The 26,939-nt window shown below is 38.7% G+C and overlaps 1 protein-coding gene across 4 annotated transcripts in view; it reads left to right on the top strand.

Annotated features, from left to right (window-relative positions):
• OPA1 (OPA1 mitochondrial dynamin like GTPase) overlaps positions 1–25,501 on the top strand; it is a 75,513-nt gene extending 50,012 nt beyond the window's left edge. For all 4 annotated transcript variants that reach the window (XM_063442772.1, XM_063442770.1, XM_063442771.1 and 1 more), the window contains 2 exons: positions 22,014–22,096; positions 22,218–25,501. In XM_063442772.1, the coding sequence (XP_063298842.1) occupies positions 22,014–22,078 (65 nt within the window). In that variant the 3' untranslated portion in view covers positions 22,079–22,096; positions 22,218–25,501. The remainder of the gene's footprint in view (positions 1–22,013; positions 22,097–22,217) is intronic.
• Positions 25,502–26,939: the final 1,438 nt, after the last annotated feature.

Below are 26,939 nucleotides of genomic sequence, written 5' to 3'. Positions count from 1 at the left end.
TATGTCCTCTTGTATCTCTGCTATTTATTGCATTGCAATGGTTATCATGCCTTTTTTGAGTTATAAATGTGGCTGTACGTGTTGAATCCCTGAGAAGAGTTTTAAAGGGGGTTTGTCCTTTATAATGTGTATTTCTATCTATGCATTATCCAAATCAAATAGCAAAAATGTGTAGATTGCAGATCTAAAAACCTGAAATTTTACTTCAAAATAATTTTTTCGTTGGTGCTCGTGAAAGTACACAAATACGTAGTCACCCTAAAGGACAGATATCCTATTAAAAGACTACAGTATTTTTCCTGAGTTATTCATGTAAAATGTATTACCAAAAGCTGGTAAAAATGTGCGGCCTGAAAAATCCACATTGTTACCATAGCATCTGAACAAAACACATCCCCATAGACAGTAGTGTATTTTGGATTTGTGCTGCCCTAGGCATTCCAAAACTCTGGCACACAGCCCCCCTCCCAATTTAAATTTGCCCCGCCCTCTACTAGTTTATGACGAACGTGCATTTTGACTGGCACACCAACTCACTGACAGACACATACTCTCAGATACACATACAGTGACATACATTCACTGACAGACACATACTCACAGACATACACTGACAGACACACATTCACTGACACACACATTTTCTGAGACATACAATGACAGACACCTACATTCACTCACAGACGCACAGTGACAGACACGCACACATTTACTCACAGACTCACACACTCACTTACAGATATACATTCACTCTGACACACTGACAGACACACACATTCACTGTGACACACTCACACACATTGTCTCATACACTTGCAAATTTTTTATATATATATATAAATAATTTATTTATTTTAATTTAAATCCACCCAGCCTCCCTACCTTTGGAAGAGCTGGAGTGGATTCTTCCCTGGGGTCTAGTGGGGCTGGTTCCTGCTGGGCAGGTAGACAGGCAGGCACACAGTGGAGTGAGGAAGCTGTAATTCTCCTGCTCAACTCCCTCGCGTGCCGGTTAATTATGGTGGGAGCCGGAGTGATGTCATATGTTGGCGCAAGGGAGCACAGCAGGAAGAGCTCAGAGGACAATGGTCACTTGGGGGATGTTTTTTGCCGCCCTGCTGAAAGTGCCACCCAAGGCAAATGCCTTGTTAGCCTAGTTGTGAACACACCACTGTGTGTGTGTGTGTGTGTGTGTGTGTGTATATATATATATATCAAAAAGATCTTGATAAAGACCCCAGGAGGGTCGAAACGTCGATTTTGAATATGCACAGTTGATGTATTTTTTTGAAACACAATAAATAACCTTGTTTCACTATTTTGAAGACCAAGAGTGCTCCCTTATATATGTTTCTGTATATATATATATATATATATACACATATACACAAACACACACAATATGCCTCTGTTTACCATTCTATAGTGTTTAGTGGCGCAACAAGACCTGGGTAGCAGCCTTGAATGATTAGATTTCATTCAGAGGCCCACAATGCACTTGTTGACTATCAAATATATTGATATTTGGTATGCGAAGGAATCCGCTCACCTGCACTCCATGGTAATAGCCATGTAAGGACCGGTGGTGCTCCGCAGTAAATATAAGTTGTATATGATAGCACTTCAGTCACTTTGAATTGTAGTTAAATACTAAATAAAAGTTGTTTTATTTTTAACAATTAGAAGTTCCTGGAGTGCTGTCATATACAGCTTTTATATAGTGTAGATTGAATTAGCTGTATTAGTCCAGTAGACAAGGTGCCCGGTCAGATGAGGCCCCATTGCAAAACCATTTGGCAATTTGCTAAATAAATTACCACAGGGAGCACTTGAAATGCTCCTTCACGGATTCAGCATAATGACTCTGAATGCTGTCACTATGGCAACACTGTGACCCATTCACTGAGTGCCGTGCCAGAAGAGTGTCTATGTGGTCGGCATCCACCAGAGGTAGGTTCTTTACTGGACCACCGGGGATGCTCTCTGCAATGAACATACGCTCATTGGATGACCAGGGATTTTACCCCCTCCTTGCTGTGTGTGGATTTTTATTTTAAATATACAAAAAAAAAAAGGTATTGAAATGTATTATATCTGATTTAATCAATTAATTGTAAAAAGTTATTGGCCAGTTAATCAGTTGTGAAAATAATAGTTTGGTGCAGCCCTAATTCTCACAGCAGTTGTTTTTTTGTTAGTATGTTTTTTTTCTCTTGCATTGGTATTGATATTTGGTATGCAAAGGATTCTGCATGATTTTTCTTAGGCTTTTGTGTTATACTGTTGCGCATGAGTAAGAGTTCAGCAAATATGTGGGCTACTGGCGGATAAAACATCTGACGTTAAAGAAGGGAGATGGCAGCACCCCCAAGGGAGAACTAATGCCGTGTTTTATTATTTTTATCTTCACCCATGTGGGTGAAGCAAGCGGACATGCATATTTTATAACCATGTTACTAAAATATTATAGTAAACCAGAATACATGACCTGCCAATTCTTCCCAGATTTTAAAATGTTGTGTTGTTGATGCCTCCGAGGAATGGCTTTTAAAAAATGTGCAATCTCATTATTTGCACACAGGAACAGATTTTTATGTCTAATTAATACGTTGCCTAGTATATCCATTATTTAGTAGAGACCTTTGATGTTATTTATTAGAGTTAATTTTTATATGCATACAAGCAGTGTAGTCCAATGAAGAGTGGGCAATGTAAAGTATATTAGGCGAGACTTAAAGAATGACATTGTGTGAATAATTTTATTTTCTTTTTAACTTTTCCCCTTGAACATTTTTGTCTATTATATATTTTCACCCTCCTCTGCACATTCACTTTAAAACATGCGTAAGATGAAAGCGGTTGTTAATATAAGGTGTGCACTGCTTGCATTTCAGTGTTCTCAGATTTCTGGAGAGCAGTTCAGATTCCATGCTCTAGGGGGCAATAGAATGCTTGTTTAGTGTATTTGGAAGGATTAGCAGACTTAAGAAGAGCAGCATGACAAACCTCCTGCCTCTGTTTACCATTCTGTAGCAATGAATGGCGCAACATGGCCTGGGTAGCAGCCGTTGCCTTGAATGATCAGATCTTCACTCCGAGCACACAATGCACTTGTTGAGACTTGTTCTTTATTATTTTCCCTTTCCTTACCCCTTTGCTTTGTTATGCAGTTCCCACCGTGATGCTAGCAGAATTCTATAACTGCCTTAAATCCATGATGCTTGCCCTAATTTAGATGTTTTTCTTGACATGAAGTTTAACTTTGGTAGAAAGTTTGACAAGTGGCATTAAATGATAACTTTGCATTTTTGTTAATTGGCATCAAGGGATGGACAGTTCCCACTTACTCCGTGCTGACTGTTTTTTTGTCTAGTAGCGTTGTAGTTGTTATAATGCAGGGATTGGACTTCTTACCTGGGGTACATTGAATGCTGCAACCCACTTCCACCATGTCCTACAGAGAGCCAGACGCTCCAGCTTCAGAGCTTCCGTTATCTCTCCTGACCTTAGCTCAGAAAGAAAGCTTTAGGCTCTCTGTTCAAACTAGTGGAAGCAGGAAGTAGCATCCAACAAGCCATAAGTAAGAATGTCATTTGTTCTGCAAAGGTTTGAATACTTACAATAACCATTACAGCAGTAAAAGAATTAAGGCTGTCCAACCAAATATCAGCCAGCCTGTAGAAAGTAGGCAGAAAAGGCCAAGCTGTACAGTGCATGTTAGAATGCCATGTGATGTGCAGAACTATGGAATGTGCATTTTAAGATTCTTTATTTATTTTTTATAAATGCTTAAATAATTGTCAAGTATTTTGTAATTTTATATTATTATTTTATTTTTTTTGTTTGTACAAAAAGACAGAGATCACTGGATATCACCCTCTGGCGCTTAAAGAATTAAAAGATGACTTGCTGATAGAAAGACGTTGATGTGCAAAACACATACATAATTAATGGCCAAGGTTACCCCTCGGTCACAATAAATGCTGATGGTGCAATAAAACCCTTCATCACAAAGCATGTGACCAATGACCCCGCAGCTTGTGACTTCCCTTTAGTTACACCATATTGGCAATTTATAAAGAAATCTCTTGTTAATGTCTTGGCTGCACATAGCAAGCGCAGGGTGTCAGCTGCCCAGGGATGCTCGATCCAATTAAGCACTTTGAGGAAGACAAACTACTTATTTGTGAGCAGTGCATGCGAGTGATAACATGTTTGTTTTCCGAATGGTCTGTGTCTCCTTATTTGTGGGCCTTCATGATTTCATTACTGTTCTCCTGTCCTACCTAGCAGTCTTTGTGTTAAAGACTTTATATCTATAGAAGAGATACTGCTTTTTATTCTGTAATAAATGTCTTGCATTTTTTCTTGCTACCTCTTTGTTTTTTTGTTTCTTAAACGGGATAATTAAATAGTTATTAAAAATTATTTCTTGATAATACTTACATAATCATACAAGACCTTGAATTGTGATACATGCTCGTTCAGCTGTAATTTGCCTCCTTCATATAGAGTGCACACCAAATATTTTTTCTCCAATAAAAACTGAATATATTTGGTAGTGGGGGATGTGATCAATATCCCAGAATTTCAATGTAGGTAGTCTGTTGTGGGCTGTCACAAATGTTTACCCACTGGTTTGTCTGTTTGCTGTCACGGAACATTGTTGTTTTTCTCAATGTTAAGTCAGTCTTCCCTACAAATGACAAACTACAGGGACAAGTAGTTAAGTATATAACGTGGTCAGTGGTATATGCATATAATCTTGAATGGGGATGCATTTGCCACTGTGAGGGTGTGAAAATGAGGTACCACTGATCTTGTGGCTACAAGTAAAACAGCCACTGCACTTGAAGCATCCATTTTTAATGGATGAAGTGGGGCTTTCTGTGTACAAGATCACTCTATACCAAAAGATCTTTTTACTATTTCTTTTATAGATGATAATGTTACATTTCCGAAAAAACACCTGTACATTCTGATCAGATTGTAGCAGCCACCAATATTTGTTAATGGAGACTCTTATTTTTGCTGTACCATTATGGATGAGTGGCATACGCATACTATTATGTTGCATGCTCTCAACACGATTATTATTTTGCGTTTCCATTCACCATATGTCTAACTGTGTTTCTCTAGCACAGAGTTTCCCAATTAATTTTTCTTGTGAAACCCTTTGACATAGTGTATCAACATTGTGGGAACCCCCAAACCTCCCCTGGGAAAAATAAATAAAAATTGCGCCGTTTATGTGTGTCTTTGTGTCAAGGTGTGTGTATCTGTGTTTTTATGTGCCAGTGTGTGTGTGTGTGTATCTGGCTCACAGATACACACACTGGCACATAGTGGCACACAGATGTACACACCTTGACACACAGTGTGTATCTGTCTTTGTGTATCTGTGTTTGTGTCAGATTCAAACACACTGGCATACAAACACAGATACACACACCTTGATACAGACACATACACAGATACACACACACTGACACATAGTGGCACACAGATACACACACCTTGACACACAGTGTGTATCTTTGTGTCAAAGTGTGTGTATCTGTGTTTGTATGTGCAGGTGTGTGCCAGTATGTGTATCTCTGTGTCAGTGTGTGTGTGTGTGTGTGTATGTATCCGACTCTAGCATCACTGCTGTGTGCACAAGCAGGGAGCTGAGCAGGGAGATCACTGCCCACTGCTCCCACGCCCACAGTGGCCATTTTGTTTTTAGAAATTTTGGCGGAACCCCATTTTTGTTCTCCCTAGGGTTCAACGGAACACCAATTGGGAAACGCTGCTCTAGTAGTTCATTCACTGTTGTATCTGAGAACTTTCAGAAATTGTGATATCGGTAGGAAATCTTTAAGATGGAAACTATGGGCGAGCAACAATGTGTTACAATCTATCTAGTTTCGATACAATGTGTAGCCAATTGTATTTTGTGTTATAAAAACCATGACATCCAGGAATTGTATGGATGAATCATGCCATGTGGATGCCAACTAAACTGGAAGTGGAGATTGAAACTTCTCAGTAGTGCCTCCCAAATCAGAAAAATATAATTGACAAAGCATGGTAGCTCACAATTCTGTCACTGTATTTAGGCACAATTTGCTGCTGTTCAAACCAGAACACAAAAGCATTGGCATAAGATCATAGCAGTCCTCATTGCATTCACAGCTAGTAGCAAATACAATTTATTTTCAAACTTGCAAGATAGAGCTATCTGCAAAAATTCCAGCAAATATTCAATGAGTGGGCCAGAGTTCAGATGAGGGGCACATACGATTTCTCTCAGGGCTTGTATCCCTTGCTTATGGGGTATTCTTGTGCACAAGCTATGCAAGTGTTATAAAAAGCACTTCATTGTTGTTTAAATCCAGACTACTGATTTTAATAATAAAAAAAAAAAAAGAAAAATGAAGTAATGTAAAAATCCACATATTTTTGAGTTTCCATCTCTTGCTGACATTGATCTATGCTGATTTCATACATGGAGTGATTTATTCATATTCATAGTTACATTATATGATCATACATTGCATAAGCCTGCCACAACGCCAATGTACCCCATTTTTAAAAATTCTGTTTAGTGAATAAGCGGGTGCGTTAGATCTTGCATGTTGTATGAATTGCTGACCCCCCAGCAGCACCCTTATAATGTACGCATATAAGAGGAGTGCAGCTCTCTTGGTTTTGTGAATGAGTGAGTGCACAGGAACTTGCATGATATATGTATATTTATTTATTTTTTTTTTTTTATTTTTTTTTTAAATATATATTTTTATTTAGGCATAGATTTTTTTAATTTAACATAATATTAAAATATTACCTTTGTTAGACATACAGAAATGCAATTAAAATTTGTTATGTTGAGGATCATTTTATTTTAGTTACTGCGAAGCAATTAAGTGAAAAAGACATGTGTAAACATTTCAATTACATTGCAAAGCCATCAATGAATGTCTTTTTTTTTTTTTTTTTAATTCTGTATTTTTGCTGTGCGTGAAATAACATACATATGCGTGCAATGCCACAACAGCATTCACAGGCAGTTAGGAAACAAATATTAGTTATCAATTGCATGGCATTCAGAAAAACGCACAATTTTTAAGTTTGTGAGACAAGCAAAATACAAGCTGCTTAATTATTTCTAATATAATGGTTCACGTTATGGTCGTCAGGCTTAAACTCGAAACATACAGTGCTACATTGTCAAGCTGACTATGATGAGAGTATACCAAGGCAAAAGCCACAGTTTTAAACAAAATATTTCAGTTAATGATAGGTGCCTGACAAGTTAATTATGTTAGCGTAATTGTACTATAGGAACAGTGACTTGGCTTTAAATGCTGGTACAGAATATACATCGTGCTGAACAATCAAAGCTTTGTAAGTAAATTATAATCATGAGTAAGTGAGTCGCTTCAATGCTTGTATCACCCCAGCCGACCGGGACCACCATTGCTGCCTCTGCGGGTGGCCGTCTTCCTGGCGGTCCAGAGACCCCATACTCAGCGAGAATCCCATGAGCTGTAGGAATCCGCTCTGCCTTACGATCATGCCGAGAAGTGAGTGTCCATCATGGCAGGTATCAGGACACAGTCCCCCCATGCTGCATTGTGGAGTGTTCGCTGGTTCCCATAAGGCTGCAGCTGTGCGGGAGTGTGCTCGTCTCTCCCGATAATCAGATTGTCGGCGTCTGCCGTGGAGGGGAGCCCGGTTTTCGGTTCCTGGGTGAGTCTGTTACAGGCTTGGAGTGGGGCGAGAGGTCAGCTTGTCTCCATGTCGGTGGCACTTTCCGTCTGTTCAGGCGGCGGTAGTCTGTGTGCGGGTTACCTCCTACTCCCCTGTGCCGCCATTGCCGGTAAGTGAACTCGCTCCTCGGCTCAGCCCTATCTGAGAGCTGGGGCCACCTTGTCAGTCTTGGGCGCCAGTGTTAGGTGTTAGTCCGTGCTTCGTTGGCTTGCGCACATGGCGCCCGCCATCTTGGGCCTAGCGGTTAGACCTCCCAGCTTCGGCCGTGGTTTCTCGATCAAGGCCTTGGGGTGAGGACCGGGATCACCCCCCCGGTCCATAGGGGGGGAACGGGGCCGAGTCCGCCCAGCGTTGTGCTTCAGGTTGGGTGCTGTGTGGCAGGCCAGTGGGGCAGCGGCCGTCCGCCCCACTCACCACCGGAGTAGGCCTCAGGCAAGTCCATGAGGATTTCTCCTCCAGGGGACTGTAGCTCGGGGAGCCAGCCTCTCCCTGGATCCAGCGGTCCCTCTGCTTCAGGCTTCGTAGCCGCAGGTTAGCTTTTCGGTGTATATGCATATTTTTAATCGATTATTTGAGTGGTGTAGCAGGAGCTCTGCTGGCCTGCGACCGACCAGCTCGGCGGCCCGGCCCCGCCCCCCGATATATGTATATTTATATGTATATGTATGTATGTGTATATATATATATATATATATATATATATATATATATATATATATATATATATATATATACACACACTAAATTATGCAAACAATTGGGGATTTAAAAAAAAAAAAGGTAATTTTGTTTTCTATATTGTTTGCAACTTGCAGCTAAAGAACATAAAATATGTCTGTTTTATTTGTCCTAATTTTGTAAATGTCTCTTTTTAAATTAAGTGAGATCCAGTATTAGACTTCATGTATCTCCTGTTAGCAGGGGATTCCTTGTCACTACATCACCCAATATGTTAAAGTGTGCAGCACTAACCGTATCAGCAGAAGAAACGCACTCTTTGATGGGCTCAGAGACTCTGTTATAGAGATGCAGCTCCTCTCTGTGTGTCTGATCACACTTGGAGTAATGGGAGAAATCTATTAGGGTCTCTTTAGACCATGTGAGTCCCTCCACAGTAGTCCCAGTACCTCACAACATCAGCATTGACATGGCAGGAGCATACAATGGGTCAGCTGGGACATTTAGAATTCTAGTGTAAGTGAATAAGGTAGGTACAGTTTTGGGCTTCTGACACATACTTCATTAAATCTGCTAATACAAATTTGGGTATGGGTACCATTTTTCACACACTGTAGCAATGTGTAATACTGGCTAGTTGTAAAAAATTTTTATCTAACTTAGTAAAAAGTTTTACCCAGCAAATTATGTAAATATATGAGCAATCTAGATTTGGGCTACTAATGTAAGTGGATGCCGTTATTAAGCCTCTTGTTTTCCTGTTGATAAAATACAGTACGTTCCTTGTCCTGTCTTCTCTTACTTCTGTAGTGTGATACAGCCAGTTAAATACAAGTATTCTACGCTTGACAAAATAAAATAAAAATGCAATCCAAAACCTACCACATATGCCACCATCTCACAGAGTAGAATCAAAACAGACAGTGATAGCACTTGCAGGGACATGCTTCCAAGGAGTCCATGTAATTTAGTATGCTATGCATGCAGACAGAACCGACTCACTTATAAGAGACCTTGGAAGTGCAATTCTAGGTTCAGTGATTGGCAGGGCTTTCTTCTAAAGTTATGCTTTAAAGCTCTGTTGGGAGAGTTCGGAATGTAATTGAAAGCTGGAACAATAGAATGAAGTTGTTATGGTGTCATAATGTGTCCATTTTAATACCCTCTCCCAGAAGGAACACAAAATAAAAGTCTCCATTTTGTTAAATGCTTGTATCCAAAAGGAGATGCACTATACGGGCCTATATTTTGAAGGGTTACTCCAGGCATCATACTCACTTTAGCCCACAGTAGTGGTTCTGATGCCAGGAGTACCTTGACCCGGTTCCCTGCTAATGAGACAAACTGTTTAACAGTCCGGCTCTGAGGCTCCCTTCTGCTTTAGTGACATACTTTGTGCTTCTGCAGAAGTGCAGAAGCCAGTGCAATCGCCGTTCATTGATCAATGAATGTCACACTGCAAAACAAAAATATTTTTTGAAACACAGAATAGACATTAACTCTCCAAAATCTCTAGCTGCCGTAGGTGTAGTTCACAGCAAAATGCTGCACATACAGACTCCAGGCACCATGACCACTTCAAATTATCGACATGGTGCATGCACTATACCTTTTAATGTGAAGCTTTATGTTAATTGTACATTATTTTTTTAAAGCTTTCCTTTTGATTCATAAAAAATGCATTATATGTTTATATTGTTGACTTATTTTATTAACAAATTTATAATTGTTCTTTTTTATTTGCATTTTGAGTTATGATTTTGTGGGGGTTAATGCCAACACTGGCTCAGCAGCAAAGAGGTTTGTATTGCATTGCACTGATTTGCAACACTCAGTTCAGTGAAAAGGTTTGAAAAGACTAACCCTGAACAATGCCTTGTTTACAGTTTCTGTAGATAAGAGGATCTCCTGCTATGTCTCAAGGCAGGAAAAGTCTTACAGAGTAGTTTTTAAAGACAGTCATCCCCTTTCTCTTGGGGCACACAAAAAAACCCATCAATTGTGAACCTCACATGAATATGTTTGGTTTACTTAACTTCTAAATCCTACATAAGAAAGATTCAAGTGGTTCTGTGGTTTTTTAAAGTTATTGATGAGGAGCCAGACTTGAAACGTGGATTTTTACAGCTTTTAGTGCATTCTTAGGAAGCCAGACACATTATTTAATCTCTGCATCAGAAGATAATGATGGATCGCTGATTGATACCAGGCTTTCTTAGTTGTCATGCATACTACTATCCTTTCCTTAGTCTCTAATGCATGTGCACCGAAAAGCATTTCTCGCGCTGATAACACTGCTTTGAACATCAGCCATTACTGTCTAAAAGCAAAAGTGAACTAAAGAGACGGCAGGCCAACTGTATCCCTACTTTACAAATCCACTTATTGCTGCCAGGAATTTGTTTACAGTTTGTTACTGTTCACATGCATTGTACTGTTTGCTTAGCTTATTAGTGAATTAGTGAAGTTATTGTTTGCAAATGAAAATAGTGGTCAACTTTGCCACCTTGCTTTAAAGGAACATTATAGTGTTAGGAATACAATACTGTACTCCCCCCTACAACCTCCAGCAATGTAAAGGGTTAAAAAAAGTCTCCTCCACTGATGACACCTGATGGGGTCAGGATCCTAAAGTGCTTGACGAGCGCTGCACGCACATTAGGTATTCCCCATAGTAAAACATTGAATCAATGCTTTCCTGCGGGGGATTTTCGTGCAAAGTGTGGAGACGCCTAGCATTCTTTCATGGAGTCAAACTGCAGTATACGCCTCTAGTGGCTGTCTGGTAGAAAGCAGCTAGAGGAAGTAATAGCATTCTCTAAAACTGCAATGTTTAACATCGTGGGATTAAACAGGGACACTGCACCCAGACCACTTCAATGACATAAAGTGGTCTGGTGCCTATAGTGTCCCATTAATTTGGGACCATCCAAGATTTTTCCCAAAACTAGGCAGTAAAAGTCCTAGGTCTACATAATATGTATAGCACTTTCTGAAACAGAATGAGAGACATCCATTATCTATTGAAAAGATTTGGAAAGGTCTTTTCCAGAACTCAACCATGCTGCTACAATCTTGACCCTTTTTTTCTTATGTTGCAAAAAGGCATGCTTGAGACAGTGTACTCCTCCCATGTGTTTTCCAGGCCTGCTGAGTATCAATTCAGACCCCATCTGTTTTACTGTCCTAAAGGAAAAGGAGAGGGGGGGTCCTCTTATAAATCTTTTTTTGCAGGTGATAATTGATGCCCTGTCTCATTGAGGACAGCCTGGGTGGCTTCCTTTCTTTATTTTCCCTCTTAAAAGTTATCCATGGGAAAGCCTAGTCTGTGAACTTGGTGTTAACATGCTAACCAACTTCTTATACAGTAAAAGCACATTTCCTTGTCTGTGTTTCTTTAGGCAGCAAGTTGGACAAATTATGGTTTGGTTATTATAACAGGGCTACTGTAAAATACAAAGTGGCAAGCAGCTATAGTAAACAAGACATGCATTATTTTTGTACATTGCATTATACCTTCAATCCTACAAATTAATACATTTTTTGCATGATATGACAAATTAGGAGTACATGGTATTGAAAAGGCAAGGGAGCATCATTGTAGCGTAATGTTGTGAAGCATGAAATTGAATGACAATTTTTTAAGTATTTGTGTGTGTTTTATATTCCACATTTTTTATTTCTATATATTCATACTGTAGTTACTATTGCAGTCAAATGGAAATTGGAAAAAAACTTGAATTCAATAATATGCTATGCTTTATCAACAGAAAGAAAGCATAGTTTGTCAAAAAGAGAGCTATAGACCCCCTGCTTCAAATTTTGATATAGACTCTGACAGAAGGTTTTAATAGACAGAATACAATTTAGAGGTAAAGCATTTGTCTCGGAGAATTGATGGGGAGAGACCTTGTGTTCTCAATCTTGGCTCTGTGTGAGTCCAAGGAAGTAGTATTTCACTAAGAACGGTAGTTGCACATAACCAGATAAAGGTGGTCTGGGATCAAATGCTTTTAGTAATTCAGTACAGAAGGAACGTGAGCTCATAGCCAATAAGTTATTTTTTTGGGGTGGCGGGAGCAACTTACTACTATTTTAACTGTGCATTACGAACACGGTTTATTTCCGAAATTCCACTGAAATAGCCTTCTTAACTAATTGTTAAATACAGGTATGGTTGATTAGCTCCATTAAGCGGACAGTGAACCCGGAAAGGATATTTATTCCTTGGGTCCATGATGTGACTCATGCTTACTGCCTAGGGATGTTGAGTTCAGAGCAGTGTTTCATGTAGAAATGATGCATAGAGTATCTGCAGATTCTGCTTCCTCTGTTATGGGTATAATGAACCTGTGTTGAGCCCATATGGGTATCCTTCATTGCCAAACATCACAAAAACCCGTTGAACATCTTGGAGTGGTACTAGATTATGCTTCTCTCAAATGCCATGTCAAGCAAATTGTACCCAAGATATCATATGCTTTATGTGTGTGATGTGTTTTGATTTATGCATCCATTAATAAATTACGTTTTGTAATATCTGTACAATTATAATTACTTATATAGCCAACACAGTCAGACACTCTTAGAGATGCATTGATTCAATTAATCTCTATAAGGAGATGCTGATTGGCCAGGGCTGTGTTTGACTTGTGCTGGCTCTGCCCCTGATCTGCCTCCTGACACTCTCAGCCATTCCTATGGGGAAGCATTGTGTTGGCTCAGACCACCACTTCTGATGATGTCAGCAGGCAGATTAGGGGCAGAGGCAGCAGCTGCACACTTGAGGGAGCCACGGGGGGGGGGGGGGGGGGGGAGGAGGGGGAGGAGGGGGGACTAGATGGTGATTTTAGCACTGTAGGGTCAGGAATACATGTTTGCGTTACTGACCCTATAGTGTTCATTTAAGGATTTTTTTTGGGTGCCAACCTGTCTTTTTCTTTGACATGCTGTTTTTGAGCTCTTTGACAAAAGCTAGAGCTTTGCCGGCACAAAACGCTTGGCCCCTTTGCTGCCGAACAGATAATGAACATTTCACACAAGCCAACCATCCTTGGTTGTGCAATAATAGGCTCGCTGGAGCTACATTAGCATCATCTAAGCTGCAGCTGAAGGTTTGGCTTTGAGTAGCTTTCTGAAAGCATTTGAAAAAAATGGAGATCATACTTATTGCACCATAACCACAACAGAGTATTGGAATGGTTATGGTGCTTAAAGGGTCAATTAAATCACCAGCACAACTTTGCATTATGTCAAAGTGATGGTGCATAAAGCTCTCAAAGTCTACTTTCAGAACCCTTCAAAACTGTCAGTCAAGCAGCCAGAATACTTTCCAGTGGCCCCATAGCGTTTCCCCCCACTTTGCACAATTTGGGATAACTTCTTTCTCCCCCCCCAAAGATAGAGCCAAGCTGCTGACCACTTGTGCATGGACCTCTTCTCATAGTGCACATCTAAACAATGAACTAAGCTAAGTTTCATGTGATAGCAACCATGGTATGACGACTGCCTATTTACAGAGCACTTCCATTCATCCTAAACGCTTGGGGATTAACTACTTATCCTATAATCTCTTCCTGGATTGGGAATAATGGAATAAGAGTCTCTACCTGCTGCAGATAGACCCACTAAACAGTACCAAAAATAGTATTTTAAAGGAACACTATAGGGTCAGGAACACAAACATGTATTCCTGACCCTATAGTGTTAAAACCACCATCTATCCCCCCCCCCCCCCCTGGCCTTCCCTTGCCTCCCTAAATATAGTACATTCTTATCTGAAGATGTTTGCTCTGCCTCTGGAACCTCCTGTGTTTGCTGACATCAGAAGTGGGGGTGAGTCAATCACAATGCTCCCCCATAGGATTGGCTGAGACTGTCAAGGAGGCAGAACAGGGGCAGAGCCAACACAAGTAAAACACAGCCCTGGCCAATCAACAACTCCTCTTAGAGAGTAATTGAATCAATGCAAAGTTCAGTGTCTGCGTGCAGAGGGTGGAGACACTGAATGGCAGTGCTGCTTACTCTGCAGGACTGCCCAAGGAAGCAGCTTTAGCTGCCACCTAAGGAGTTGCCAGTGGAGTTATCATTATTCTGTAATGTAAAACTCTGCATTTTCTCTGAAAAAGCATTGTTTACAGCAGAAAGCCTGAAGGGAATGATTCTACTCACCAGAACAAATTCAATAAGCTGTAGTTGTTCTGGTGACCATATTGTCCCTTTAACCCCTTAAGGACACATGACATGTGTGACATGTCATGATTCCCTTTTATTGCAGAAGTTTGGTCCTTAAGGGGTTAAGGATATGTGTGTGTTTTTTTTATATATATATATATATATATATATATATATATATATTTTAACATTTTGCATCATTTACATCTTATAGTTTCCTTTTAAAGTGCCCATTTAAATTCAGTAAACTTGGAATTGTGGAGAATTTACTAAGAAATATGTGTGTCTTTGCCTGTTATACAGTGGTGCAGAATTCACGTTGAACGTTGAGTGTGAATATAGTAGTCGATTTTATAAACATTGCCTAACTTGGCTACGTTTTCCTCTGTGGTCTTCAGACCTGTCCCCAATTGAACTACATTTCTACTGGTCTCTATGTATGACTGGATCCTACTGTTGTTTAATTTTCCACTGGTCCAATGCAGCTTTGTCTTGTGGTGGGCAAGTACCCATAGACAACTTATGTTCTCAAGCCATAATGCAGAAAAGAAAACAAAGGCTGAGAATTGTGTGTACTAGGCACCCAACTCTACCACATTCTCTGTTTATACATTTCAACAATGGACTACTTAGCTACCTGGTCATTTCCATCCCTTCCTTTTACCCTTTAGCCGTACCCATACAGGCTAATTTTTTAGCACCAATTTAGTATATTGTTTGTTTAAGTTCCATAAATTCATTGCTTTGCTTTCTCTTATATGATTAATCCTTCATTATCAACTCTTTTGGTAACCCCTGTACAAGCATTTTTGAACATGTACAGTCATGGGAAAAATAAAGTATACCCTCTTTGACTTCTATGATTTTACATATCAAGATATAATACCAATCATCTGTACATTAGCAGGTCTAAATATTAGGTAAATACAGCCTCAGATGAGCAACAACACATGACATATTACACCGTGTCATGATTTATTTAACAAAAATAAAACCAAAATGGAGAAGCCATATGAAAAACTAAGTACACCTTGTGATTTAATAGCTTGTAGAGCCAACCTTAGCAGCAATATCTTAGTTATTGTTTTCTGTATAACTTTATCTATCAGTCTCTCACATCATTGAGGAGGAATTTTTGCCCACTCTTCTTTACAACGTTGCTTTACTTCATTGAGGTTTGCTGGCATTTGTTTATGCACAGCATTACAGGGTTACGGACTGGACTGGGCCATTGCAACACCTTTATTCTTTTCTTTTCATCCATTCTGATGTAGATTTGCTGGTGTGTTTGGGATCATTGTCCTGTTGCATGACCAAATTTCGGCCAAGCTTTAACTGTCGGACAAATGGCCCCACATTTAATTCTAGAATACTTTGTTATACAGAGGAGTTCATGGTCGACTCAATGACTGCAATGTTCCAAAGTCCTATGACTACAAAACAAGTAAATTCATCAACCCTCCACCACCGTGCCTGACAGATGGTATGAGGTGTTTGTGCTGATATGCTGTGTTTGGTTTTTGCCAAACTTGGTTCTGTGCATTATGACCAAACATTTCCACTGTGGTCTCATCTGTCCAAAGAACATTGTTCCAGAAGTTTTGTGGTTTGTTCAGGAGCAACTTTGCAAACCTACATCATGCTGCCATGCTCTTTTTAGAGAGGAGAGAAAACCCTTCCTGGCAACCCTTTCAAGCAAATTATTTTTGTTCATTCTTTTTTTAGATGTAACATATATTTGTTTAATCTTTTTTGAGATGTAACTCTGTTTTTTTTTTTTTTTTGCAATTTCTCTGAGCATTGCACAGTCTGGCCTTGGGGTGAATTTGCGGAGACGTCCACTCCTGGGAAGATTGGCAGCTGTCTTGAATGTTTTTCACATGTTAATAATCTTTCTCACTGCAAATTGATGGAAATGTCTTTATAACCCTTCACAGTTTGATGGGTAGCAACAATTGCTTCTCTAAGATCATGGCTGATGTCTTTCATACTTGGCATTGTGTTAACACACACCTGAATTCTCCAAACCAGCAAGCTTCTAAAACTTTGGCTCTTCTAGAGGTGGTCACACTTGCTGATGATCAATTAAACAAGGGCATTAGCCTTTTAACCCCTTAAGGACCAAACTTCTGGAATAAAACGGAATCATGACATGTCACACATGTCATGTGTCCTTAAGGGGTTAAAGGACCACTATAGTGCCAGGAAAACAAACTCATTTTCCTGGCACTATAGTGCCCTGAGGGTGCCCCACCCTCAGGGTCCCACTCCCGTGGCGCTGATGGGGGAGGAAGGGGTTAATCCCTTACATTTTTTCCAGTGCCGGGCTCCCTCGGCGCTGGGACTCTCCTCCCTCTTCTGATGTCATCAGCTGAATTTGCATGCGCGGCAAGAGCCGCGCATTCAGCCAGTCCATAGGAATGCTTTCCTATGGACGCTGGCGTCTTATCACAGTGAGAAGCGCGGAAGCGCCTCTAGCAGCTGTCAATGAGACAGCCACTAGAGGCTGGATTAACCCATAGGTAAACGTTCTCTGAAACTGCTATGTTTACAGCAGGCCGGGTTATTCCTAGATGGACCAGGCACCCAGACCACTTCATTAAGCTGAAGTGGTCTGGGTGCCTGTAGTGGTCCTTTAATTCCTATGGAAGCAGTAAGGGTGTACTTAGTTTTTTTTTTTTTGTTTTTTTTTTACACATGGCTTTTTCATTTTGGCTTTATTTGTGTTAAATCATGACATAGTGTAATATGTCATGCGTTGTATTTACCTAATTTTAAGGCCTGCTAAGTAGATGATTATTATGTCCAGATATGTAAAACTAAAGAATTCAAAGAGGGTGTACTTTCTTTTTCCCATGACTGTATATTATGATCTAACCCTCTGTAAAAACCAAAGTACAAAATATAATAATCCTTCATTTGGTAATTTAAACAGCAGTTCTACTACTACTACTGGTTTACATTGACCAGTCAATGCATGTAATATGTACAGTGCAATTCTATTTATGTAATATTATTTTGAAAGTATTGAGTTCACTGTGATTGTTCCAATGTGTGGTTACAATTGCAGCGATTTTTTGACATAAAATCTGTTTATAATTTATTCTGTTCTGTAACTTTTTAATTAGGTAAGACAACATGCCACTTAGATTCTGAAAGTTGGTCAGTGTATGTTATCAGAGAAAGGGTGAAAGTTGCAATAGGCACACCTTGAATTGATCCTTTCTGTTCCCTGACATTGGTCACTATCCGCTGCGGGAAGCATGAAAGTATTTATCACCCACCAGTTCGGGATAAGCTTAGGATGCTGTGTGTACCAGCCAGCTGCTGTTTGATGAAGTGTAGGTGGTAGCTATCTTCCTCTTTCAGAGAAAGATCCTTATGTATATAGATACTGTTTATTCATACACGGGACATTAGCAGACTACTACTTCAATGGCCTTGCATTTACACCTCTAAACAGCAGATTTTATTCTGTTTAAACAGTCATAAAAAGCTTGGATTGCCTATAGCGGCTCTTTTTAAAGGGCCACTTGAGTGTGTTCAGGTGCATTTTGATGAGGAGTAGGTAAGCAATGGGCTTTTTACCATTTATCAGTCGGTGGGCTAGGCAGGAAGTACTAAATAATTAAATTAAGCCTTTTATTCAGATAAAGGATACAATAAACCTTCCCACGTATTTTCTCACTTTTGTTTGGTAAACATTTCTATTCCTGCAGATACTGTGAAGTTCAATTTCTTTGATGTGGTAAAGCGGAGGTCCTTAGAGGTTAAAAGTACACTCCAGGCTAATTTATACCTACTTATCATTTCTGTATTAATGAAATAAAAATGAATCTAGTATCACTAAAAAATAAATAAAAACTCTTTGACAGTACCTTGCTCATTTCCTGCTGGCCATGGTTTTCTCATTCCTTTGTAGCGAAGAAGAAGCTATGTGTAGCACATATCTGTGATGTTCAGAGGGTATGCAAAGTATCTGCGATACGTCTATTCTCCCCACACACTTATACAGACATGGTTTTCCCATTTTTACTCATTAACTAGCATTAAAACAAATGGGATCATAATACTTTCACTACTTTATATTTTGAATGCTGGTAAATATTGTGCCTGGAATGCCCCTATATTTCTGCAGGTTGTCATCGAACAGCAATTTATGTAGTAATGATGGTTGTTTAATACGGACCCTATCCTGATGACACTCAAGGCAGGACAGTTTTTCCTCTGCAGAGAATGTATAGTTTTTTTCTATACTTTATCTATGCTCTAAAGTAGACATAAGGACAGAAATGTCATTGACATAATACAACTGGATTTCTAAATTAGTACAATTTATCCCCCATCCTTTCCCCCCGCCCCCAATGTAATTACTTTTGAGTCTGTTCTCTTACATTTGAAGACGAATATTTAAGTTTTTTTTTTTTCTTTCAAATGTGAGCTTGTCACACTTTAGTAGAAAATAACATTTTGCCTGTTTGACAAAATGCCAACAAATGTATAGATCATATTTAACATTAAAGGGTGATGCTTACAATAATATGTTAATTCTCGGCGCATATATAAATACATGTGGATGTACACATATCTCACAGAACAGGCTTGAATGCAAATCTATAATTATTATTTGCTGGTGATTGGGCTAAAGCATGTGTATAATAGTTGGAAATTAGTTTTCATGTTTCCTTATGTTAAAGTGAGCTTTGCTTTTTTGCATTAATGTACGCATATAATATACTGATGTTCTTAATGAATCTAGATCTCTCTATTTTGGTTCTGACATCCACAACGTTCCAGCATTGTGGTGAACATCATAAGACTGTTCGTTTTCTCAGTAATTTGTTTAACAGACTAGTCTTAATTTTTAGTATCCTGTTCTTTTTATGTCTTTGATTTCTGTATCCTACAAAAGCACATTTGACCTTAACGTAGAATGACAGATCTATATTTCCACCTCTGATGTGAAGAATAAGGCTATTGGGTTTAAAGAGAACCCAAGGATTAGTAATCATGATGGAATGGATGATGACCAATGTAAAGTAACAGGTGGTTTGCAATGAAGGCGGGAATTTTGGAAACCAAAACTGTATTTTTACACCATGATAAGCCCTAAGGCTGTAAGGAAAAACTTGCTTCAAACAACCTTTTTAAGGGGCACTTTACCCTAATAGGTCATATTATTTATGAAGAAGTGGATGTGACAGCTTTGAACTGAAGTAAATAGTACAGAATGTGTGGGCTTATTATGTAGCTCTGTACAAGGAACTAATACAGAAAATGGGGTAAAACACTATTTTGTGATAAATATAGAATTGTACCACTGATGAGTTGGGAATTCGGATGGCTTTCCTAACCCAATGCCTGACAAACTACTTTTCAGTGAGAATGCTTGTTTTAACAATGATGCTCTCCACTTTCAAGACATAACTAGATCTGCACTATGGCTGAATAGTTAAAACCCACTGCCTTAGAAATAAGTTTAGGCTAACCAGCTTATTTCTTTCCCTTGTTACATTCTCCTGTTTGCTTTTATTAAAGGGGTACTCTAAGCATAATTACTACAGTCAATTGGAGTGATTATGGTACCATCCATAGTTCTGTGTCAGTCCATAGCCCCATAACCACAATTGTTTATGCTGCTACACTACAGTTTACAAACTATGTTGTTAATACACAATAGAATGTACTACATATTTTTGGTAATTTTAATCAATCTCATTTAGATTGTAATATTGTATAAGCTAACTCAAATTTACAGAGCAGAAAAACAGACATATAAGTCTGGCATAAACGGTGTGTGTGTCTGTGTCTGTGTCTGTGTGTGTGTGTGTGTGTGTGTGTGTGTGTGTGTGTCCGTGTGTCCTGACCAGCAGATTTCAACGCTTTTTTTGCACAGCTTCAGTTCTGCTCAGAAGCCACAGCTAGGCATGACAGCAACAGAGAGGACAAACGAGTAGCAGTATCCTTACTACATGTCTGGGTGTCCACTGTTTATAATGGTTTGCAAGATGGAGGTAGTTGAGGCAGATTAAGTTGTTATGGCAATTCAGTTGTTATGGTTTGACTAGGTCTTGAGCACCATGTTAACTTAAGGTGTTGAACTGTTAACGAATGGTTTAACCACAAAATCTGGAATCCAGAACCTGATTGCCTTGTGCCTCTATTTCCTCAGAAGCTCCACGGCTTCAGTCAGGAAACTGTGTACTGGGCACAGGTTGAGAGCGTACCTTTCACGTATCTGTTTTACACCGTTTTCTAAATGGGGAGCCAGCAATAGCCTGAGACCTGATTGAAGCCTCTGACATTCTGAGGAATTGGGGTTAAACCATTCGTTAACCATTTTAACTCCTTGGTGTAAGACAGTGCTTGGGCCCCCTCTCACATCATAATAACTTCAGGTTTTTATTTTATATGGTTTTTTTGTGTGTATTAGTGCAGTTTATATGCTTTAAAAAGGATGGGTAAGTTATGGTCTGGAGTGCCTTTTTAGATATAATTTTAAATAAACTAAAATTGGGTGGGGGGAGGGGGGGATGAAAAGTGCCTAATAGCACTTTAATAGACAAGGTATTTCTAAATAATTTGGTTTTCCATGATTAGTTTTTTTGTTTTTATTTATTTATTTTTAAATTCTTTATTTTTCGTGAGTCGTTGCAGTACATTTTATATAACGTAATAACAATACGCAATGCAAACATCTATGGCATGGGTAAAAGTGTACAGGTCTCATTTTGTTCTATCATGGTTAGTTCTCCTGCCTCCAAAGGAGGTTGCTTGCGTTCTGACGACTTCGGGTTTCCTTTACTCTATAATTTTATCACAGTTAAAATTAACATTTCCAGTAGAGCTTGTGGTTTTGCTTATAGTCTCTGTTAGTGCTTATCTCTCTGTTGTTAAATACCATGTGCTCTCTCGCTCTTACTGGCTTAACTTGGAGGAAAAAGGAAGAAGGGGTGAGGAGTGGGAAAGGGGGGGGGGGGTTGTGTCCCTCTCGTGGTCAAGTCTGGATGAGGCGGTTTATCGGGTCGCAGTGGTTCGGTCTTCGTAGACTGCCACCGGCTTTTTTCGAGGTCCCGCGGCAGCCCGCGGCAGCCCGGGTCACCCCTCTCCACGGTGATCCCACCGGGAGCGGGGTTCTCGTTGGTTATTATTTATTTTTGTATCACAGTTTTCTTATTTTGCCCCTGAGACTTACTTAATCTAGTTACAACTCTTGCTCATTGACTTTGTATTAGCTCCTATGTAAACGCTATGGAGGAGTCCTACCACTTACATACTTCCTTGGTGATATAGTGATAAAAGAGCCAGGCATATCTAACTACGGCAGGGAAAAAGTAACTCCTTTTAAAAATTTTGATGACCGTTTTTTGTCAAATTATCACATATACAATGTATTTTCTGTTTAGAAAAAGTCCGGGAAATACAGGAAAAACTTGAAGCCTTTATTGAAGCCCTTCATCAGGAGAAGTAGGAGCAGTTTACCAAATAGGTAATTTGTCTATTTATTGCATATTGTGCAGTGTGATTAATTTTGTTAATACTGACTACATATGTATTTTATGCACGTTTAACAATTCAGCAATTTATTTTTTCCCTCTCCTCACACTCAGATAAATTCTTAGAAAATGAAGACATTTTGGATTTCCAACGTTCTGCTAAACAGACCCGAACAAGTGCTGGAATTCAGAAACAAGAGGGAACTGTGTCCGATGTAAAGACGAGAAAGCTTTCAATGTCCATACACCATAACAAAGAATATGGTTGTTTGTTGCCACTGTCCTGTGCTTTATTCTGCACCTTATCCTACCTTACACAAGCAAAATGCCTTGGGGGAAATTGTCATTTTACCATTTGTACATAAATCACTAGCGCTGTGAATACTATCTTCTGTTTCAATTGCTGTATATTTAAATTTTGTCCGTCACTTATGTCTCAAGTAGCAGCATTTGTTTTCATATGAAATTTAACTTTGCAACTGCAAATAATGAAATGAATTTTGCTTCATTCTTAAATTCTGTTTTATATACCTAGTACCAGGAAGGGAAAGCAATGTACTTATTCACGAGTTTGGAATTGTAACACTTTGAGTCCCATTCAGGGAAAGAGGGCTTTAATATGAATTTGTTATTCTGTTGTGTCATAATGTCTGCTGCTTTGTAATTAGATGAACCGATGAATTCTAGTCAAAGCAGACTAATTTATGCAGTGTAAATATGTGTATCCAGCCCAATCTACTGCTGTCACGTGATCTTTTTTGCTTGGACATTTCTGAAGGATCAAATAAAAGAGCACTTACTGTAAGCCTGCAATTAAATTATTTAACTGCCTATAATTCCCCTCTTTGTAAAATACTTTAAAGGAACACTTTAGTGTTAGGAATACAAAGATGTATTCCTACCACTAATATTTTCCTCTGCCCCCGCAAACCCACCTCTCCCGACGAAAGCATTACCTCAGTTCTGTCCTATGGGGTTTTCCTTGACGCTGGATGCCCACTTGCAGAGTGTGAGGACATACAGTGTTGATTCACAGATTCTAAAACTGCAATTTTGTGCATTGCAGGGCTAAGGGGAACAGGGACACTGAACCAAGAACACTTCAATGAGATGAAGTGCTCTGAATGCATATAATGTCCCTTTAAACTTCTATTGAAAAAAAGCAGTGTTGTTTTTAAAGTTTATTGGCACTTTAAATATGTTAAAGGAACACTCCAAGCATTGACTCTAGCAATTATGGTGTTTGGAGTGCTAATTTGACCATAAATGTCCTTTAATTACATTTCTTGTCATATTAGTCTCTTTATATTGATATAGACATATATAAAAGGGATTCTAAGGTGGGGGAGGTTATTAATATTGCTAGTCTATGTTAATCTGATGGTTTATATTAAGTGAATTGTTTTGCATGTGACAGCCAGTTCACACTCATATTTACATGATGCACTGCATATAGTACATTTTTGGGCCGTTTTTTTGCCAGAATCTCTCCTCTTGCTTAAAGTAGGGGGAGGGTTAATGTTCAAATTACAGCACATTGCTTACTTTGCATATGTGTGCCCAAACTCAAGTAAAACAAAAATATGTTTACATTTTGAATATTGCACATTATTACATCTTGTAGTGTGTAATTGACACCCTGTTATCTCTGATTTGACAAAACATGTTTTGTTATTTTACCATTCATTGTTTAGAGATCTGGGTCCCCTCTTGGGCTTCAAGGCTCCCTGATCGTCTGGTGACATGCTTCTGCAGAGACATGGAAGCTGTGGCGTTTGCCATTCATTGGCTGAGAGCATAAGGTGACCGCTCTCTACCAACGACCGACGTTCTGTGCAATGAAAGCTGCACAGAATTGGCGTTAGTCAGAACAGACCTCTAGTTCAAGGCTGGCTGATCACAGTGCCAGTAGGTGGCGTTACACATCTGGCTGCAGAGGGATTAAACTCTGTGCAGTGTTTCAAACAAAATGCTGCACATGACATGCAGATTCCAAGCACCATAACCACTTCAAATCACTGAAGTGGTCATAGTGCCTGGATTAACATTTTAATTTGGCACAACAGCATTTGTTGATACAACAAATGTTTGGACTGTCTGAGTATCATGGGAATCGTAACCCATGAATGTATGTAATTGCATTATTATCCGTCTCTGGTTTTCATGAACGCCTTAATATTTTGAAGCCTTTAAGGTAAGGATAACTAACTTCTCTCTAAGCCTATTTAACATTGTAATAATTTCTGTCTTAATTAAATCTAAATGTTTTAAGCAATAAGAGAGATAGACATTTCAGCTCATAAGAGGAACCTTTCTCAAGCTGAGAAGCCAAAATGTTGCATGGACTATCCTACTATATTTGCCTGAAACATCTTCATGTGACCATTCTAATTTCTTTATTAATACTGTTTTGCTGGGTTTTGTCTGCCGTAACCAGGAGGCACTTTGAATGCTATTCTTCAGCATGTGCCACCCCATTTATACACACTAGATCAAAATAAAAACAAACTTTATATATATTTTGGAAAATTAAATAATTTATGAATACATTTCACCTACAGAATTCAATGGTACCATACCTGTAGTGTTTTTATATTTTAATCACACTCCAGAAAGGGGAGTGGGGGGGGGGACCGATTCACAGGTTTAAAATATCTTAAGACAATTTAAAATCTTTTAAAAAACAATTACAAAGCATAAATAAATAAATAAAAAAGCTGAGCTTTATCGCTTAACATATTAATGGTTAACTTATGCACTCCTATTATTATTCTAAATCCGTATGCAAGGTTTCAGCTGCATAATTAACCTGTAAATTCTCAAGTTTCTGAATATACTTAAAGCAACGTATTTCTCTGTGGACATTTATAAAACATATAATGCATTTAAAATCTGTTGTTTTTTTCCCTAAGTATATATATTTCTTATATAAATGTACTATTTTAGGTAGTATGACATACATCTGATAACGTCACTTTCAAAATAATTTTCACCATATCAAAATACATTTTCAGTATCATTAAGACAGACAGTCAGTTCAGTGTTATGTACGAAGTTTCCCCAGTTGCAACTTGTAAAAATATATAAGAATGACTATTAGTAGTATTTGTAACATCCATAATTCTAAAAGGTCTAAATGAAATGTATATCTGATTTCAAAAAGGCAATTCTCAGACTGGACATGTAGAATTCACAAAACATGTAAAGTGGGGTGTTTTGTGTGCTTGGTTCCCGAAATGCTTTCTGAATTCTCTGCAAAATGAAATGTCAAACGGTCTACTTAATTAAATGTGTGAACTAGTAATGTATGAAGCATGATGTATAAAACAAACCTTGGGTATTTATTAAATGACAATGTATTTGGACAGAAGGCAAATAAAATAATTTTGACAATTGTATTTCATCATGTTATCTGCGTCTTGTTTAATGTTTATTTTTTTCCAAAAAGCTTCTTGACATTTTGTAACTTAATGTCCATCATTAGCTGGTATGCAGGATTTGCCTTCCAAATACTTGATTATCAAAGACTGGAAAAGACAGTGTAAATTAATACAGAAGTTTCTATAATTAAAACGATAGGCACTCAAAAACACTTCAGCTCATTGAAGTGGTCTGGATGCATATTCCCAGAACTCTTAACCCTCCAATGGTAATTATTGCAGGTATTGATAAACTGCAATAATTACTATCCAGGGTTAACTCCACCTCTAGTGGCTGTCTACCAGACAGGCACTAGAAGGAATTCCGGGTGGTTAGGCTACTTTTGGTCGCCTACCTGACGCTGGGCGTCCTCACGCTATGCATGAAGATTTCCAGCGTCACCTGAAACCCAATAGGAAAGCATTGTATAATTCTTTCCTATGGGGAAGTCGTACTACGAGCGCAGCGATTGCAGTGCATGCACATTAGGTCTCACACGCTGACTGACGTCAGTGGGGGAGGAGCGGAGACGGAGTCAGAGTCCGCACCGAGGGTCATAAACGTTGGACTCGGGTATGTGACAGAGGAGATTTTTTAACCCATTTTGCACCATTGGGAGGGAGCGGGCACTATAGGGAGAAATAGTGCCAGGAAAACAACTTTGTTTTCCTGGCAATATAGTTTCCCTTTAAGCATTTCTCAACATACAATGCATAAGACTCATTCTCCACCTTAAACTGATTTGTTCAAAGCTTCAGTTATTTCAAATTAGCACAAGGGCCTAAGTAGTCTTACATAAAAATGTGCTTTTTTTCTACTATAGTTTGGAGAAAAACTCTATACTGTATTCAGCTCAATGTCATATGGAGCTGTACTAAAGTTAGACCTTACTTATGTTCCATATTCACTTCCTCAAAGCTAGGTATGAAATGATCTAATGACTAGTCAATATTGTTTTGAAAATGCAATCCTATTCATGGAAGGAGTTTATTATTTTGTGCAAGTTTTCTTATTTTATGTATGGCAGATTATAAAGTCATGTTTCCCGAACTGATTTGCATTAGGACGTTGTTTGAAGTGTGCAGTCTTTTAAATACATAAATAATAAGATTTTTAAAATGTGTGATTGCAGCATACAATTTCAGTTTCATAGGAGGGCTTTTTAATTTTATTTTCGTAGCATTTGTCAAGTAATATGGGCTATTCTGCTCAATCATAGATACAGTAGACGTTTCACGTTTTATAACTTTAGTTAGTTAAGTCATAGAATTTGATAATTTTTTTTTAAAATACTGTATGTTCCACGGAAATTTCTCTAGGATCTTTTTATAATAATTATCATATATCAAAGGTCTTTTCTTTTTTTTTTCTCTATGGTGAAGCTCGTTATTTGTCATAAGATGCTAAAAGTTTTTT

Source organism: Pelobates fuscus, chromosome 2, assembly GCF_036172605.1.
Source record: "Pelobates fuscus isolate aPelFus1 chromosome 2, aPelFus1.pri, whole genome shotgun sequence".
Taxonomy (NCBI): Eukaryota; Metazoa; Chordata; class Amphibia; order Anura; family Pelobatidae; genus Pelobates; species Pelobates fuscus.
This window is presented reverse-complemented; position numbering and strand designations above follow the sequence as displayed.